The sequence below is a fragment of the Strongylocentrotus purpuratus genome, unplaced genomic scaffold (assembly GCF_000002235.5).
Source record: "Strongylocentrotus purpuratus isolate Spur 01 unplaced genomic scaffold, Spur_5.0 spur5_scaffold_21, whole genome shotgun sequence".
Taxonomy (NCBI): domain Eukaryota; kingdom Metazoa; phylum Echinodermata; class Echinoidea; order Camarodonta; family Strongylocentrotidae; genus Strongylocentrotus; species Strongylocentrotus purpuratus.
In genome coordinates this window covers 3,370,648-3,387,854 of record NW_022145607.1, presented here as the reverse complement: position 1 = coordinate 3,387,854, position 17,207 = coordinate 3,370,648, and the positions used below count along the sequence as shown (strand labels likewise).

Here is a 17,207-nt window from a genome sequence, read left to right as displayed (position 1 = left end):
TGAACGAGTTTCAATGGATGGTGGAATGAAAATCAAGATTAATAAGCAAATGATACAAAGCATGACAAAATCATAAAAACAAAAATGTAAATTTGATAACTGCTTTACGCCAGGATGCCAAATGATTAGCTGGCAAGCCAAAATTAGTCCAAGGCCTAAAAAATGGCTTCCTTAAAAGCACTAAAATCAGTTTGACTTTGATCAAATTCTTATCAAGTTCGCAAGTTCAAAAGTACAAACAGGAAAATAGAAAAACCTCTCCCAATTTTGCATTATTTGGTATCTATATAAATAGGACAAGGATTACTTTAGACGTATACCTAGAACAGACTGTTATCTCAGGGCATGTAAATCTCTTATACAGTGAAACCCTGTCTATAATGACCACCCTCGAGGAGAGAGAAGTGGCCTTTATATAGGCAGGTGGTCTTTATATACAGGTTCCTTAGTACATGTTTAAAGGGCACCATTTTCAGGGAAAAACAAAATATGGTCTTTGTAGATGGGGGGTCGACTAAAGCAGGTTCGACTGTAGTAAGATTTGTGGTCAACAAATAAAACGCTACATGGATCTTGTATACTTATTACAAAGAACATAGGTGGATGAGGCAAGAAGAATGAGGAATTGATATGCCCCCCCCCCAAAAAAAAAAAAAAAAAAAATTGAGTTCACTCAAATTTGATTATTTTTTCACATGGGAATGACGAGAACTGGACCTTCGCTTTACCAAATGGACCCATGTAATTTTTAGTACAGGATTATAGAATAAAAGATCAAGGAACTACTTGGACTAGGTCATTTGTCCTCTTGATATGTATAATTTTTCCAGCCCCCACCCCCCCCCCCCCCCCCCCCCACCCCCACCCCCCCCCCCCCCCCCCCCCCCAACAAAAAAAGAAGAAAAAAGTTTGGGTCAATCATCAATCCTGTAGAACAAAACTTACCAGTAAATGAAAAGAAAATTTGCTAAGGAATTCCAAAATGTGCAAAAAATAAAGTTTAACAGAAAGATTAGGTTGCTAATTGTAATTCAATAATGAAAGGTGTTGTGTATATTTTCATAAAAGTTGGAAGAGGCCGAACTGTATTCTGGAGAAATTTTCCAGCCAAAGATATGACATTTTTTCTTTGACATCATATACGAATACGATGTTAACGATATGCACACAAAATTGCACATTCGTGTTAAATTTTCTGTTATAGCAATGTGCTACAAAAAATCTTTTGGCAAGTCAAAGTATTGATAATTTATCTTTACTTGGGTAACTTGTTTTTGTAATATGGGTTCCCCAACATTGAGGTATAAGAATGGCTTTGCAAATCCACAGGCCACTTTTTGTTCCAATTCTGCCCAATTTTAGTTGGACACTTAACAATTTTAGAATGACGATTTGTTCAGGGCCTGTAAATCCTATTGCAAATGTTTTGTTGTCAATTTATATTGCATAAACTTCATGTAGGGGGATTTCTCATTCAAATCTACATATCGCTTTGAGTTGAGTGAAGTCGTCTTCTTGACATGTCTCTTCGATGTGGTCCGACAAAAATGATGAAGCGAGTTGTAGCGTCTTCTTCCTTTACTCATCATAGAAAAAAATTAATCCAAGTATCCGTAATAAATTTCCTCTTTCATTCTTGCTGATAACTGGTCACACGAGTGCTTTTAGCAATTACATGTAGAACTACATGTAATAAAATTTCATTTTAATGGAATTCTATCACTATAAAAACCATGCCCAAATCTGTGGTGATTTGCGTTTCAACAGGCTTTATAATACGCTGGTTAATTCCATCATTTGAAGAAGACGAGACCATTTTGCGTTGCCAGATAAGCGGCTAATTTGATCATTATTCCACTGAAATGTCAAACAAATCTGCTTGTATCGCTGAAACATTTATCCAAGGCAAGGAGGTTTATTTTAATTTCATCTAAATTAGATTGAGAATTAACGTGAAGATGCTTGCTCAAGGAATATTAAATAATTGATCCAAATGAGACAGTGATGAAGTAGGTTGATGTTGATTGTTCGAGGTGTCGTAGCCAAAGCCACGGCGCCGAAGATGTCCATAGTCCACTGCTGGTTGAATCTGGAATATCTCAAGGGGTAGTATAGTATGACAAGGAAGCTCTTTGATTTCAGAGAGGAAGACAACTCTCTCATTCTTTCAAAGCCATCATTAAAAATTCTTTCGTTCTGTGCAAAATTCTAGCCTTTAAAAAGGCTTCAAATCACATTTCCTGGTTCAAAGTACATGGTTTATATCTCCTGATTATTACTTGGCGCAAAATAGGAATCCTAAATTTAGGATCCTGAAGATGAACGTTCTTGTAGAGCATATTAATTCCAAAACAGTCATATGGCATGACTGTGTAATTGAGTTTGAGGGGGAGTGGTCCCCCTCAAAATTTAATCTGAAAAAGAAATAGCTATCAAATGACATAACAAAACACACTTAAAAGAATTATCTTGAACTTTTCAAGAGTTCCAATTTGGGAACTAATTTAAATTCAAGAATTTGAATGGGTTTTATTCTATTGGGGATAACAGGGATGAGAAAATGAAGAGGGAGAAAAAGAGAGAGAAAGAAACATGTTAATATCCACATAATGATGGTAACACAATTGAGTTAGACTGTAGAGCATGCACTACATGTTTCTATATCATTTTCATCTTGGAGTGTTAAAATGAGAAAGGCCTTGTGGAGTGTTTGTGTTTCCACTTGTATCTTTTCCATTCTATGAAGCATGCATGCTGCACCATGTATGTCCAAAAAGACATAACCCTTGATATTTTTTCGTCAATTTGAGAACTGAACTCTTCAAATCTAGCTCAATTCATATGTGTAACTAAATACACTACAAATTGCCTATAATAAGAAATAACACTCACAAACACAATTTGCATGAATGACTAATCTACAAAGCAACCCCAAAGCATGCAGTTTTCATGCAAGATGTGATAACTCATTTGATCAGAGTAATCTCAATAAAGAAACTGGTAAAAAAACAATTTGGTAAATTCTGTACATGGTCAACTTTTAATGAATATCAAAACTTAAGAATTAGACTACTACATAATTGTTTTTGCCAAAACAAGGGATATCTACACAAAAAGTCACAATTTTCAGACAGGACGAAGAAACATGATTTTTTGCTGCTGTAAAGTACGAGTGGTAAACATATTTGATAAAAACAGACGTGAAAATTTAAAACCATATTTATCCAAATTGAAACATTTTGCACTGAACACCAATGTAACTAGCTAGCCCCTTTTGTATTACCACTACTCACGAACATGAAATATGCTTTTATCTGTACACAGTGCAACACCGAAAGAAATGTACAAAGCATAATTGAGTCTCTAGTGTAAAAATATCTCTTCTCCTAAAAACGCCAGGAGACATCAAACCTGCTTACATCACTGATAGATGAATACTGCATATCAATGTCGTCTCTTTGCTCCGCAAAAAGAAACATATCTCTTCAAATATTTTCAACACCAACAGTAACGGTGCACATATGTTCCAGAATGGTTTATATGTACAAAATTCTAGACAAAGTTAACAAAGTTACACGTTAGACACATTAATTAAAAAGACCCAATACTTTTGAAAACCAAACTTTTTTTTCGCCATAATTTTCCATTTTCCAATATCCATTTTTATAGTGGACAAACTATCCTATACATACATCACATTTCATAACCATCCAAAAATGGGACAAAATTACTTGATAACAAACTCCAGTATCATGACGATTTCATTTTCTCAATCTATTTAAAATATTGAACGTGCATGTGCCTTTATAGTTAATTTGCAAAGTAATAATTGAATAAGTTTAAAACAATTGGGCACTTTATGAATGAGCATCCTTAGAGAGGTATATTCTAGTTGATTATTTACAATAGACAAAGTCCATGTTCCCAGCCCGTTGTGTGATTTTACCTGTACTGATGATATCAAGGAGCGAAGACAGGTCTCATCCACCCTTTCCAGTGGACATTCGCTTTATGGTCAATGTCCTGTAGATGTGGTCATCTACTTCCACTGGTTACCTCCGTAATTGTCTGATGACCATTGGTCATTGTAGGAGTTGTAGGAGTCATAGCCATATCCCTGATCAAGAGGCTGCTGGGCGATGGGCTGCGTTCCCCACGCAGACTGGGTGTTGCGTCGCTTTGGGTCCCCCATAGATTGTCCCTCTAATTTCCTCTTGCCACCCATGTTACCTCCCCTGTTACCACGCCCACCTCGGTTACCACGTCCCCCCCTGGGACCACCGCGCCCTCCCCTGGGGCCACCTCGGGCCCCGCCTCCCCGTAAAAAACCCCTCTGTGTATTGGGTCCTCCTCGCATTCCCATGCCCCTTCCTCTCGACCTCATCCCACGTCCACCGCGTCCGTATCCCCCTCCACCGCCGTAGTAACCATCATAGTCGCCATACCCGTAGCCGTAATCGTCTCCCTCATAGCGACCTCCGTATCCGCCACCGTAGCCCTCGTAGAAGTAGTCATCGTAACCTCCGTAGCCACCAAAGTCCCTGTTGTAGCGGTCTCCTCCTCCACCACCACCATATCCACCACCTCCACGACCACCGCGCATTGGTGGGCCACCACGACCACGAGGCTGATACCCTTCAAAGCCAAAGCTGCTAGAAAGTACACAAATGAAACAAATATAAATTTAAGTTTTGTTTGTAACAAAAACAATTCACTAAGCAATTTTCACGGTAAAAAGTTTAACTCTAGAACAAAACTTACAAAAAAACCTGATAAAAAGAACAACAGGATTTAGTAAGATACTATTCAACACTTCAAATAACAACAATTAATTAAGTTATTTTAACTGGCTTGGGATTAAATGAATTCCCATAAAGGGAGAATTGATTTTTCAATAAGACCTGAATAGTGTTCACATCTAGAGGCAAATTGAAGTAATTTCGTCCCATGTTCAGGCCCATGCAAGATCATGATTTCTTCACTTTTTGTACTATCAAGGCTTCATTTCATAGTCAAATACAGTGAAACCTGTCTAAAACGACCACCCAAGGGAGACCAGATAAGTGGTCTTTATAGGCAGGTGGTCTTCATGTAAAGGTGGTCACTAAAGCAGGTTTGACTGCAGTGTACTACCTTTTCTATGTATTTCATCAACATGGAGAATCCAAACTATTTGCGTCACATATGTTTTTCTTTTTGACACTTACCCTCCTCCTTGCTGCCTCATGATCCTCTCCTTCTTCTTCTTGTTTTCCATGGGTGGTTTGGCAAGAGATACTTCTATGGTCGTTCCTTCATACTCCTTTCCGTTCATCTCCTCTATCGCCTAAAGGGAGAAGATCAAGACAGTATTGAAATTCATTAACGCTAATGGTCGAGAAGTAACTTCATGATCGACATTTTACAACACAGTGGAATCTGAAGGTAGAGACCATTCTTGTAACTAAATCTAGTGATAACAAAGCAATTTTGCAGGTCTCAAGTCTCTATAGCCTATTTGTCTTCAACCTGAAAAACCCCTCTCGAAACACAATTTCTATGATTGCAAAGCATTTGATTTTTACAAAGTTCCACTATTCCTTGTTTGTGACAAAAGCAATTATTTACCTTGACAGCAGCATCCCTTTCCTTGAAGTGAACAAAGCAATAATCCTTCATCTTCTTGGCTTTCTCCACCTCACCATACTGGCCGAAGTCTTCCTTGATCTTGACTTCTGTGGTTTCCGTGGAGAGATTCCTGATGTACACCACTTTTACCTGCAGATACAAAGTCAAACATAATAGTTGCTTATGAGTACTCAATAAATGCAACAACAATTGTACATGTACTTTTGTGTTACAGAAACAAAACAACATGACTATATTTATATCCAAATGTCATATTTTGACAATTTACGTATCGCAATAGGCTGCTGCCATACAAACTCACCATTAAGAATATAGGCTACGTACCTTCAAAGCTAGCCATATGATTTTTTTTTTATAGCACACTAAGCAAAAACAAAGATGAACCAATTTCTTCAAAATATGATAACTATTTCATGAGTAGTTAGAAGAACTTACCTTGGACATGGTGTCAGAGTCTGGCTCGATGACCGGATCAGCCCAGTCTACGTTGACATTGATTTGATTCCAGACCTTGATTCTACCTGAAGCTAGTTTCCTCTTGGCACTGGCAGCTGCTTTGTGGGAGTCGAACTCCAGGAAGGCAAAACCACGGTTGCGCATCTTGTCCTCTGTCTTGTAGATGATGACATCCAGAAGACCCTCTGATAAACAGCAAAGAATGAAACATAACATCATAAATTTAAAAAACATCAAACAACCAAACAATGTCTCTCAATATATTTTCATGATAGAAGGGGGTACAGCTCGCCACTGCGACCAACAGTCAAAACCTTGTCCATGCATCTACACTGGGAATTGATAAAATAAACAACTTTTGATGATGCAGACATTTGTCACATCGAGATAGACACTTCATTTCTGACATTGATGCATAAAGAACAACTTGTTTTTACCTTTATCTTGTAAAGAAAACACAGCTTGGTATGAAGTCATAAAAGACCAACACAAACAGTAAATAATTGGAAATGATTCACCAAGATGCAAAAAAGAAAACTCTTCCATATCTCTGTAACATAGCAAAGTAATTTCTTTAGAATACCAAGGAATATTTACTCACTTTCAACTTTGGCGAACTCTTCCAAGATCTCATCTTTTGTCTTGTTCTTAGGGATGGAGCCGACGTAGAGCCTGCTCTTTGGTACTGATACGTTTACACTGAGTTGCCAGTTGTCTTTAATTTTGTGTCCATTGAGCTATAAATAAAATTAAAATGAATTATTACATTTATGCAATACATAACAAGATTTGACTTACATTAACCTTTGTATTTTCTTGATTAAGTGTACTAAAAAAACTACTTATGAATCATTGTTAATCATAAATAAATAGCATTTCAACAGAACTTGCAAGTCACTAGCATTCTCCAGGTCCAATACAACATAAGTCCATCTACAACCAATTTTCACTACTAAATAACAAACTTGGTCATTGTATCAAATTTTCAAGACATTATATAAAAGAAGGAAGGAGCAGACCCCGACTAAAAGAGATACTTAATGTGCGGTTGTAGTGTTTCGGATTACAGAGCGCCTCCCTCTCCTACAAATCCATGAGTACTCTGTCACCAGGGAGGGGGGGGGGGGGGGCATTTCACAAAGCATTTTTTCAATGACAAGTAACAAAAATCAGTGACAAATCGGGTGATAACCAATCAGAAGCAAGGGTTTCAGTAGCTTATAACAAAAATTGTCATTCGTCACTGATGACAAGTTTTGTGAAACGCCCCCAGCTCTCCTCTATCCTATGTTAGCTACAGCATTGTTTCTCACCTGTTTGACAGCTTCCCTGGCACCCTCGATAGAGGTGAATGCTGCGAAGGCATAGCCCCTGTTCTGTCCTGTGAGTGGGTCCATCATTAACCTGAGATCATGTACCTCACCACACTGCTCCAGGAGAGGGATGATCTCATCCTCGTACATCTCCTTAGGGATCTTCCCAACAAAGATCTACAGAAACAATCACAAATATAGAGAAGGCTAGATAAATACTTACTTGTAATGACAGTTATTCAGATTTACCTTTCTGAGTTAAAAAGAAATGTTGAGGCATTTATTACACAGTAACAAGGGCTCACATGCACAAAAAAGCAAGACAAAACAGTGTTAAGATATCTTAGGTGAAAGTTATGATCAGGGAAGCTTCATGAGCGATTACCTCAAAGATTTAGGTAAACAGTAACATAGTATATTCTTGTTATTTTTCAAAAAAATATAACTTTCTAAATTTACAATTACTTTCACAACATTTCTGTAAAGAAGAAAGTAATGTTTTAAAAGCCGTGCTCACCTCTGAACCTTGAATTGGAGGGGGTAATGTTTCACAGTCTTCAGGCTTGGGACGACTGTATTTCCTCTGACCTGTAGTGACATCTAGTGAGTAACCTGTTCTGGCAAGGATTTCCTAGAGTGAAAGAGGAATAGAAAAAGGTGTCCAAGTTATGAAATAGATGAATTACTGAAAACATGCACCATGATGTAAAAACATAACAAACATAATATAAAAATGTTCCATTTTACCTGCGTCTACTCTCAGGAATAATCACTTTTATTTGAAGAAGGTTATACCACGCGTTACAGCAAGAAACATTCCTCCTTACTTCTGTAATCTTGTTTGTGATGTAATATTGAGATGAGAGTAAGATTTCTTAAACTGTTGCATTATAATGCTGGGCAATGAAATTTTTGTTATGGTAGGAAAAAGAGCAATACATTACATGACAGATGCAATAAAATTCCTAGTAAGACACCTCTACAATGACATAACTCTCTCTGTTTATAGAATGAGATTTTTACCTTAATTTTAGCTTCATCTGGGCCCTTGGGTTCCTGACCACCCTGTGACTGCTTCATTCTGCTCTTCTGTCTGTACGTCTTGATCACGCCACACAGGAATGCACTCTTATTATTCACATGTGACAGGTCACTCTCGCCAAACTGCTTCAAGACTCCCAGCTTGGAGGTCTCGTCAAGTTCTTTTAGAGCCTCGATTGCCCTCTCGTCTAGCTCCTCGTCAGCAAGGATTCCTACAAATTGATATAGAAGTTTATAGACTTTGAAGGAGCGAAAGAACTATGTACGAGACAATGGACTGTGTTATGGTCGTCTCATATGAGGGCACACGTCAAGAGAATGCAGAAGGAAAAACACATGCAGTAACACTCCCGTAACAAACCATTGTCAACTTGTCGTTATTGATTGGCTGAAGTTACATTGACTAAGAATCACCTAAGAATCGCCATATAAATATAATAAATTCAGACTCTACAGCAAAGTTGAAACATGTAAATCATACATATTCTTTTTTACCATTTAAATGTTATAACATTATAATTATAACATGTATTGTTTATTATTTGATATTAGTTGTTTAGTTAGTTAGAATCAGTAATTAATATGAAGATTGCTGAAAGTATTGATTTCTTATATGTAAATGTATTTATAATTTGTAAACTGAATTTTTTGAGTTTCCTGACTTTTTATTCAGTATGTTTTATTTATAATAAACCAGAATTCAAATGAATTTCTTTGATATCTAAAATGAAATTTGAACTTTATGTCACAAAAAATACCTTTGACAAAGAACCTGTCCAGCTCTGAAGCGACCTTATCATCAAAGCCCATTCCTAGAAAGCTGTCGTACTTGTCTGTTCTCTCGAACTCAGTCTCCATGGGCTCTTCAGCCCCGACATCTCCCTGGCTTTGTTCCATCTCTTCTGGTTTTAGATCACCATTATCGGCCATGATGTTAAGTCTACAGGGGGTGTGTTACCTGCAAGAAAAAGGATGATATACATTAAGGCAGTGCACAACCATGTAATGAGGAACCGGAGTACACTCACAGGCTTACAAGTGAATACTCAAATAATTGAACGCCATGTTTTTTTTTGCCACCACCATACCACGGAAGCAGTATCCCAGGTCCATCTCCGAAAACTCATGCAATTTTACTTCCGAGTTGCAGTTGAAGGCACCAATTTAATAATAATAACAGTAAACAATGCTGATTTAAAAACCAAAGATGGCAGAATAATCCATTTTCCTCAATTCCCTATTGTAATTTTAATTTTGTTATTCTCAATTAAAAATCATGTCCACATCATGTTTTATGAATAGAATCTATATGTCCAAGAGCTAATGAGGGAGGGGACAGATGAACTCATAATACATAACAGGAATATCTCCTTAGGCATTGCTTCTGATGAATTTTGCACTGGAAATAATTAAGCCACACATGACACAGGATGTCATTCAATGTGAAGGAACTGACTTCAACTGAGCAATTTAGAAGTTTCCTGGAGCAACAAATTAACAAGGGAACAGGCTGAAGAAATTATGAAGCAGAATTAAATGCACAATTAAAAGGAAACTAAAAAGGTTTTAAAAAAAGAATGAGGATTTAAAAAAAAAATCTTCCAAGGTTACAATACAATAATACAAACTAGATTTTTATCTCCAATTTTATAATGTAAATATGTGAATCATAGGGCAAAGTCCAGATTGATAGCATTCTTAAAATTGTCAAATAAAGTAAGACGTTGTAAATAAACCATCTTCACAGTCAATATACATGCATCTCCATAAATGGAAATAGCACTCAAACCCCAGCAGCATGTCTCCCACACAAAGACCACTCACTGCATGCACTATCAACGCATTCCCGCCACACAACAAAATCAACCATTCACAAAGCGCATCGCGTCCATCCATTCATATGCAAATGACCGGCGTCCCTTTACACACAGCAGCGCCCACATGGCGAACTTGTCTACATGCACAGTACATGTGCCCGTTTGAAAGCTACATGACAAATACGACAACAAATCTTGACGTAAATAATAGAATAAGAAATATAGGCACAATCAACGTGTGGAAATATAAACTAATACAAATGTTAACTAAATAATATGTTGAAACTAGCCGAAATCTGTCAAATGACCGGAGACTTATTTTTATCGCATTTCAGTTTTGTTTTAAACACGCAAAATAGCCACACAATTACTGCGATCGGTCATGACACACACGCACACCGTCGCTGACATGAAATGTCAATCCAGCAGATAAGTTGAAAATAAGTTGAATAAGATAACACATAGCATTATTCAATTATAACAAGTCACAACTGATACAAGTACCGTACAAGGAAGTTTCTGGTTACTTGTAATGAACATTTAACAGGACAGATACAGACTCATTTTGACATTAAAACATTTCGCGAAACTTGTTAGTGCACATACACATCGCCGCGTTGCAGCTGCAATTATTGCAATATGCTAGCATATTTGCACTGCAGCACGAGCGAAATTGTGAGCATTTTACATGAATGAAAGTGACTCTTTAAATAAAACATGTAAATAAAATACGACACGAACATAGAATAATATGTAAGATATGAAATAAGCATGTAACTGACACTTACCTAACTTAAAATAAAGGGGGAAAGGACGAATTCTGTTCCGTCCGCGGATTCGCTAAGTGCACCCTGTGTGTGAGATGCGGAAGATGGCGTTTCAACGGGTTTCCCGTGCTGCTTTTCGGGGGTTAAAGGTATGGCATTCAATTTGTGTAGAGTTCGTTGAACCGTGCAGCGTAAATAGCGTGGGGTGGATATAAGATGATGCTCTTTCTCGATATAATCCCTAGACGATTGGAAACGCCATTTATCTCAACAACAACAACTAGTGGTGACTTCATGGTCCAGTATCAAAATGGACGGTTCGGGGTAGGGGGGGGGGGGGGTTGGGTCTTGATGGACGAAATGTAAATATTGTCACGATTTTCAAGACAAATTTATTAGAGAAAAGGTGTGAGGGGTCGTCATCACTATTTCATTTTGTTCCTTTCCCCCAGTTTCTTTTGTTCTCCTTTTGTAGCTCCATGCAGAGCTGGGGCGCCCGTTCAACCGATCGAAACCGTCATAAGTCAATAGGATAGTCAAAAAGTTAGACTTATGCCGATTTCAATCGGAAACGGGCCCCTGTCTGCCGGAGTCTCGCCACTTTGTTTGGGCGGGGCAGGCACGCCTATTTACCCCATGCCCTCCTGTATAACTTGATAGAATCCACAATTTTTGACAAGTTTCAATACACAAGTACAAACAAAACAATGACAAATATTCAAAGATGTATAAATGTAACTCTATTTCGAAATAGGTTGCAATGTAATGAATAAAACAACGGCTTCCATTTTTCACGATATGTCGAAGCGCTTTATTGGATCATTTCCATTTTAATGTGGTATATTGTAATTCCACTATATTCGGAGAGAAGTCGACAAAACTTACAAAAATGCGTGAAAATCGTTTTTACAGGTGATTGACCTTGGCCGCCCCAGGCCCCCCCCCCCCCCAAAAAAAAGTGGTGACCAGAAATTGACCTTTTTTGTTTGCAACAAGAGGGGGGGGGGGTGTTAAAAAAAAAAATTAAAAAACCGCTCACTATATGCCACCCCCTCCCCTCCACTGAGCGAAATATAGGCCGGCGCGATTTTCAAATTTTAGGGGTCAAAATAGAAGAAAACAATTTAGTGCTCACTACCCCTCTTCCCCCCCCCCCCCTTAGAAATCCTGGATCCGCACCTGGTCTCAAAGTATTACTTAAAAATAGCAAACTTGTACAGTCGCTTATAAAACTAACCCATTGTAAATATATTGAATAAATCGTGATGAATAACATTTAAAATGTGTTTGTTACAGGGAACACGACTATGACTATGACAGGGTAAGAGGACTAAAAAAGAAATCAGCTGAAGGAAAAAAAATACAATTTACCATTTACGTAACCATTTTAATTTTTTACTTGTTTTTATTTTTGCTAGGGGGGGGGGGTGACGGGCCTGTCGGGCCCCAATTGTGGATCCACGCCTGGGCTGCCAAATCCTTTTGAATACTTGAAATTTAAAATGTATTCGGATTTATATACTTTCCATGGGCGGATCTAGCTTTTTGCTAAGGGGTTGGGGGGGGGGGTGGGCTGACCCGGCGGCGGATCCACGATTTTCCAAGAGGGAGGGGGAGGGGGGCGAAATTTGAAAATCGCGCCGACCGATTTTACGCTCAGTGGGGGGGGGGGGGGGGGGGAGGGGGGGGGAGGGGGGATGGGGGTAGTGAGGCACTATTTTTTTTTCTTCATTAGTGCCCCCCCCCCGACATTTCAATATCGCGCCGACAAATATTTCGCTCAGTGAAGGGTGGGGGCGGGGGGGGGGGGAGTGAGCACATTAAAACAAAACAAAATTGCCCCCGATACAATAGCAAAAAAGTTTTACTTTTAGTTTTTCTTTGTTTTTTTTCCTTTCATAGTTTAATTAAATAATTCGAGAAAGAAGATGATTCGTTGTTCCATTCTCGACTCCTAATCCTTGTCTGAATTCAGCCCCCCCCCCCCCCCCCCTCCCGCGCAAAGCGCGGAATCTTTTACGTTTCATTAAATTATTAGAGAAAGACGACGATTCGTTGTACCATTCTCGACTCTTGATCCTTGTTTGAATGCAGTTTTCCCTCTCCCGCGTGAAGCGCGGAAGATTTGACCTTTCTGCATAGTTTAATTAAATAATTCGAGAAAGAAGATGATTCGTTGTTCCATTCTCGACTCCTAATCCTTGTCTGAATTCAGTCTCCCCCCCCCCCCCCCCCTCCCGCGCAAAGCGCGGAATCTTTTACGTTTCATTAAATTATTAGAGAAAGACGACTATTCGTTGTACCATTCTCGACTCTTGATCCTTGTTTGAATGCAGTTTTCCCTCTCCCGCGCGAAGCGTGGAAGCTTTGATGTTTCATTAAATTATTAGAGAAAGAAGAGAATTCGTGGCTATGCTCGACTCTTAATCCTTGTCTGAATTTAGTTGACCCCCCCCCCCCTCCCGAGTGAAGCGCGGAAACTTTTACATTTCATTATTATAAGAGAAAGAAGACGATTCGTTGTACCGTTCTCGACTTGTCAGAATTTTCAAAAATGTTTCTTTGTCTGCTTCTTTTTCGTCCTATGTCCTTTTACTGCCCTTACCGCTCCTGCACTACGCGCCTGCTTTAAAGGGAAAATGAAACAATCATGATTGTGATAGCACACAATTAGGTTAGTAGAAATTAAATTACACCAACCATGGATAAATCACGGCCGGGAGCGTCATAATTATCATAGTTTTGTGTTATCGGGCGAGGGCCGGGGCGTATAGCGACCAAGCGAGATTTTGCAATGTTGAATGCTGAAATTATGGATTCTAGAAAACCCCTAAGCTCAATATGCACGTTCTCTCCGTTATATTTCTTTCTAGCTATATTTATAAATTTCATGGGGGATGGTCCCCCTTATCAGGCCCAGGGTTGCCGCCCCTGTCCATGACGAGTTCAAATACAAGCACAAGCGAGTTGGTATGAGCTGAATAGGGCGAAATAAGAGTTGTGAAGCGGCCCTACCGTTAATTAAAAATTTGACTGTTGTGTATATAGCTTCGATTTAAAAGACATACAAAATATTGTGCCCTTATCAAATTTCTCACTGAAGAGTGATGACCTTTGTAGCGCAGGGGCTCTTTTTAACGTTTAACTTTGTATCCGCAGCTCGAGATTCTATGCGGCCGGTCCGGCCCCCTCTATTAAATAACGTTTGCCAAGCCTTCTGGAATGACCCCGAATCTCCCGATTATAGTTTTCCCTTATTCGTCGTTACTGTCACTTAGCATCATTTTCTTGTCGGTCCCCCTTTCTTACCCGACTCCCCCCCCCCCCCCCCCCCCCCAACTACTCAGTGTTATCTATAGGTATACGCGCATGTATGGTCCCTCTCTTTGAAAGCACCCCTCAATCTCCGGTGTGTAAAGTCATTACGGGCCGGATTTTCTTCTTTTTCTTTTTTCCTTTTTTTTTTTTATTCTCTCTCTATCTCTCTCTCTGTTTCTTTTCTTTTCTCTTCTCCTTTTTTCTTCTCTTCTCCTTTTTTTTCTCTTCTCCTTTTTTTTTCTTCTCTTCTCCTTTTTCCCTTTTTTTTGCGCCGCCAATAGGGGGGGGGGGGGGGGCCGCGGCCGTTTCGGCCGGGCCCCTGGATCCGCCAATGCAAGGGGGGGGGTTAAACCCCCTAACCCCCCTCATTCCGCCCCTGCTTTCACATCACGAAGAAAGCATTACATAACGGTACATCTAGTCAGAATGCAAATAGCTTTATCCAATTCAATTCAATTCAAATTTATTTCATTTCCAACAGAAAGATAAACAAAGGTAATACATTTTTTTAAAACATTTTTTCTGGTAACTTAACAAATACACTTTGCACAGTATAACATTATTACAAGAAATTCTTAATTTCTGAGGAAATGGGGGGATCCACTAAAAAGCAGTGCTTGTTGTAATTTGTGGATCCCCCAAATTGCGAGAGGTCGAGCAAAAATGCCTCTTTACTGTACGTTTGTATAGGCCTATATTCAATAGCATTCTGATCTTATATTACTCGTAAAAGGTGAATGAATTCGTAATGAGGCACTCAACATAGATAGGCCAATGATTTAATTTTTTTGAATTAAATAATGAAAATGTGCTATGATTTTGCACCCATAGCTGAACCCATCGTTGAATCTATGTATGTGTATTCCTATTATGCTTTGAAATTTAATGGAACTTTTTAGTTTATTTATCTATTTATTTATTATTTATTCGGCAATCCACAAAAAATATAACAATGTAAATATAGGTAAACAAACATTAATAATAATAATAATAATATTAATTACAAATGCACAATTTTCCTGGAGGTCCTCTGAGTGCATCAGTTGGCTGCCGGGGAAGAGGAAAGCAAACTAAATCCTGTACTGTAACCGTAATGATCCCTAATCCCGAATATTGGGGATCATAATTTATTTCCAGTTAGATTATGGGAAATTCATAGAGTGTGAAGAAACATAATTATCCGTGTAGTTCAAGTCACTTATTAAAAAGACGGGTTGGTATTAATATTTTTGCGCTTAGTAATCAGGATCTGAATTCGTCGTCCTTTTGAAAAAAATTACAGTGTTACAACGAAAGAGTGCTGCTATTCAAGAGCTAAATAGCGGGAGGGATAATTATAATCATGTATTTAGATATAAAAGCCCAAAAGACAAAAAATAAGAACCACAAAGAGTACCTTGATAATGGCATGGTAGACACAAAGCAGTAGAAAAATGAAAATGCTGACCCCCCCCCCCCCCCTCTAGCCAAATAAGCCGATGTCAGGATGTATATATATATATTTTTTTTTGGGGGGGGGGGGGGGTGGGCATATAGTTGGACTCTGAAGAAGCAAGAAAGGTTGGCAGTTTTGTCATTGTTTTGACTATACATCGTGAAACTCAAGATGGCGCTAGAACTATCAGCTCTCGTACGCGCGCGTCACATATAATATGTGATGTAGTTGAGCTCACGCAATACGGCCGCGGATCAAACTCGTTGAATCTCCATGGAGATCGTGAAAAACTATGGCGGAGAACGAGGTAAGAAAGTCACAGTATTCGTCCTTTTTCTTAGGCACCGAATTATGTCGGAAATAGTGGTTATCTGGCTCATTTGAGAATGTAATGGTGTATAAGAATAGCACACTTGGTATTGCTGGAAATGAATTCTTATGATTTAAATAACTAGTTTTTGTAACGTAAACACGATCATCTTTCTCAAAATCAAAGCAGGCAAAGCTAGGCAGAGCTGGACGGCTAGGCCGGGGCAGCCGGCAGTCAAGTATCGTCATACCGAGTGTCACTCTGAGTCCAATCGTAAATTAAATTTTTGAATGAATTTAGAGTTTACGAAGAATAATGCGGGTAATGCGGTATTTGTATTGATGTTCATTTTTAAGTTTATACTTTCAACAGGAATTTTAGAAGAATAAGCTTTGTGTTGGCATTGAAGAAAAAAAAATTGAAAATAAATAAGAAGGAAAAACTGTGATAACGTCATTACAAACTCGTAGCTCGTGCACAGTTATTACATAGAAACATAGCGGCGTCTATGAAACAAGGTGAGGGGCACGTTAACAATTAAACACACAATGCAGGCTTCAGTCATCCGCCTGGGTGGGATTCAAACCTGAGATCTTTGGTTCGACAGGCAGACGCTTTTCCGACTGAGCCAACTCACCCCAGACACACACAACCCCCAATCTTACTTTTTAGTCCTTCTTACCTGTTTCTCAAGTTAAATTGTAAAGGAAATAAATAGTAGGAGAATAATAATGTTGTACAATGGTTATTATAATGTTTCACATGATATTATGTATAATTTAGATTTAAAATAAAAAGTTTTTGTATTTTGTATTTGTTACAGGAAGAAACAAATTTACCCCAGTTTGGGGCACCAACCCCAAGTGTAACAATAGACATGCTGGAAACCCGCCCCAACACTCACATTTTGCTGGACTCTGTAACGCCAGCGGCTGGAGAAGGCAATCACAGAGGGGCCAGCAGGCTTGACCCTGCAGGAGGTGTGATGAGTAGGGCACTCAGTGTTGTGAGTGGAAGCAATGCCCAGGAAAGTCACATCTCAGAGTTGATGAAGCGCATGGAGGAAGATCCCTTCGATGAAGACCAGGTGAGTTTACACTGTACAAAATCCTGAATGCATGC

At 38.8% G+C, this 17,207-nt stretch overlaps 2 protein-coding genes across 10 annotated transcripts in view; one reads left to right on the top strand and one right to left on the bottom strand.

Annotated features, from left to right (window-relative positions):
* Positions 1-3,012: 3,012 nt before the first annotated feature.
* LOC588503 (heterogeneous nuclear ribonucleoprotein R) lies at positions 3,013-11,173 on the bottom strand. Of its 2 annotated transcripts, none has more exons than XM_788184.5 (10): positions 11,044-11,173; positions 9,197-9,396; positions 8,421-8,650; positions 7,915-8,028; positions 7,398-7,574; positions 6,686-6,821; positions 6,064-6,269; positions 5,608-5,757; positions 5,208-5,326; positions 3,013-4,652 (listed from the first exon to the last, which is right to left on the bottom strand). In XM_788184.5, the coding sequence occupies exons 2-10, from the start codon at positions 9,366-9,368 to the stop codon at positions 4,040-4,042; spliced, it is 1,917 nt and encodes a 638-aa protein (XP_793277.1). In that variant the 5' UTR covers positions 9,369-9,396; positions 11,044-11,173; the 3' UTR covers positions 3,013-4,039. The 2 variants fall into 2 exon arrangements, with proteins under 2 accessions (XP_793277.1, XP_030850415.1); XM_030994555.1 differs by having other exon boundaries at positions 3,013-4,649; positions 11,044-11,071.
* A 4,833-nt stretch (positions 11,174-16,006) lies between these two features.
* LOC588475 (adenylate kinase 9) overlaps positions 16,007-17,207 on the top strand; it is a 36,530-nt gene continuing 35,329 nt past the window's right edge. For all 8 annotated transcript variants that reach the window (XM_030995152.1, XM_030995150.1, XM_030995151.1 and 5 more), the window contains exons 1-2: positions 16,007-16,082; positions 16,909-17,172. In XM_030995152.1, coding sequence (XP_030851012.1) covers positions 16,068-16,082; positions 16,909-17,172 — 279 coding nt within the window. In that variant the 5' untranslated portion in view covers positions 16,007-16,067. The remainder of the gene's footprint in view (positions 16,083-16,908; positions 17,173-17,207) is intronic.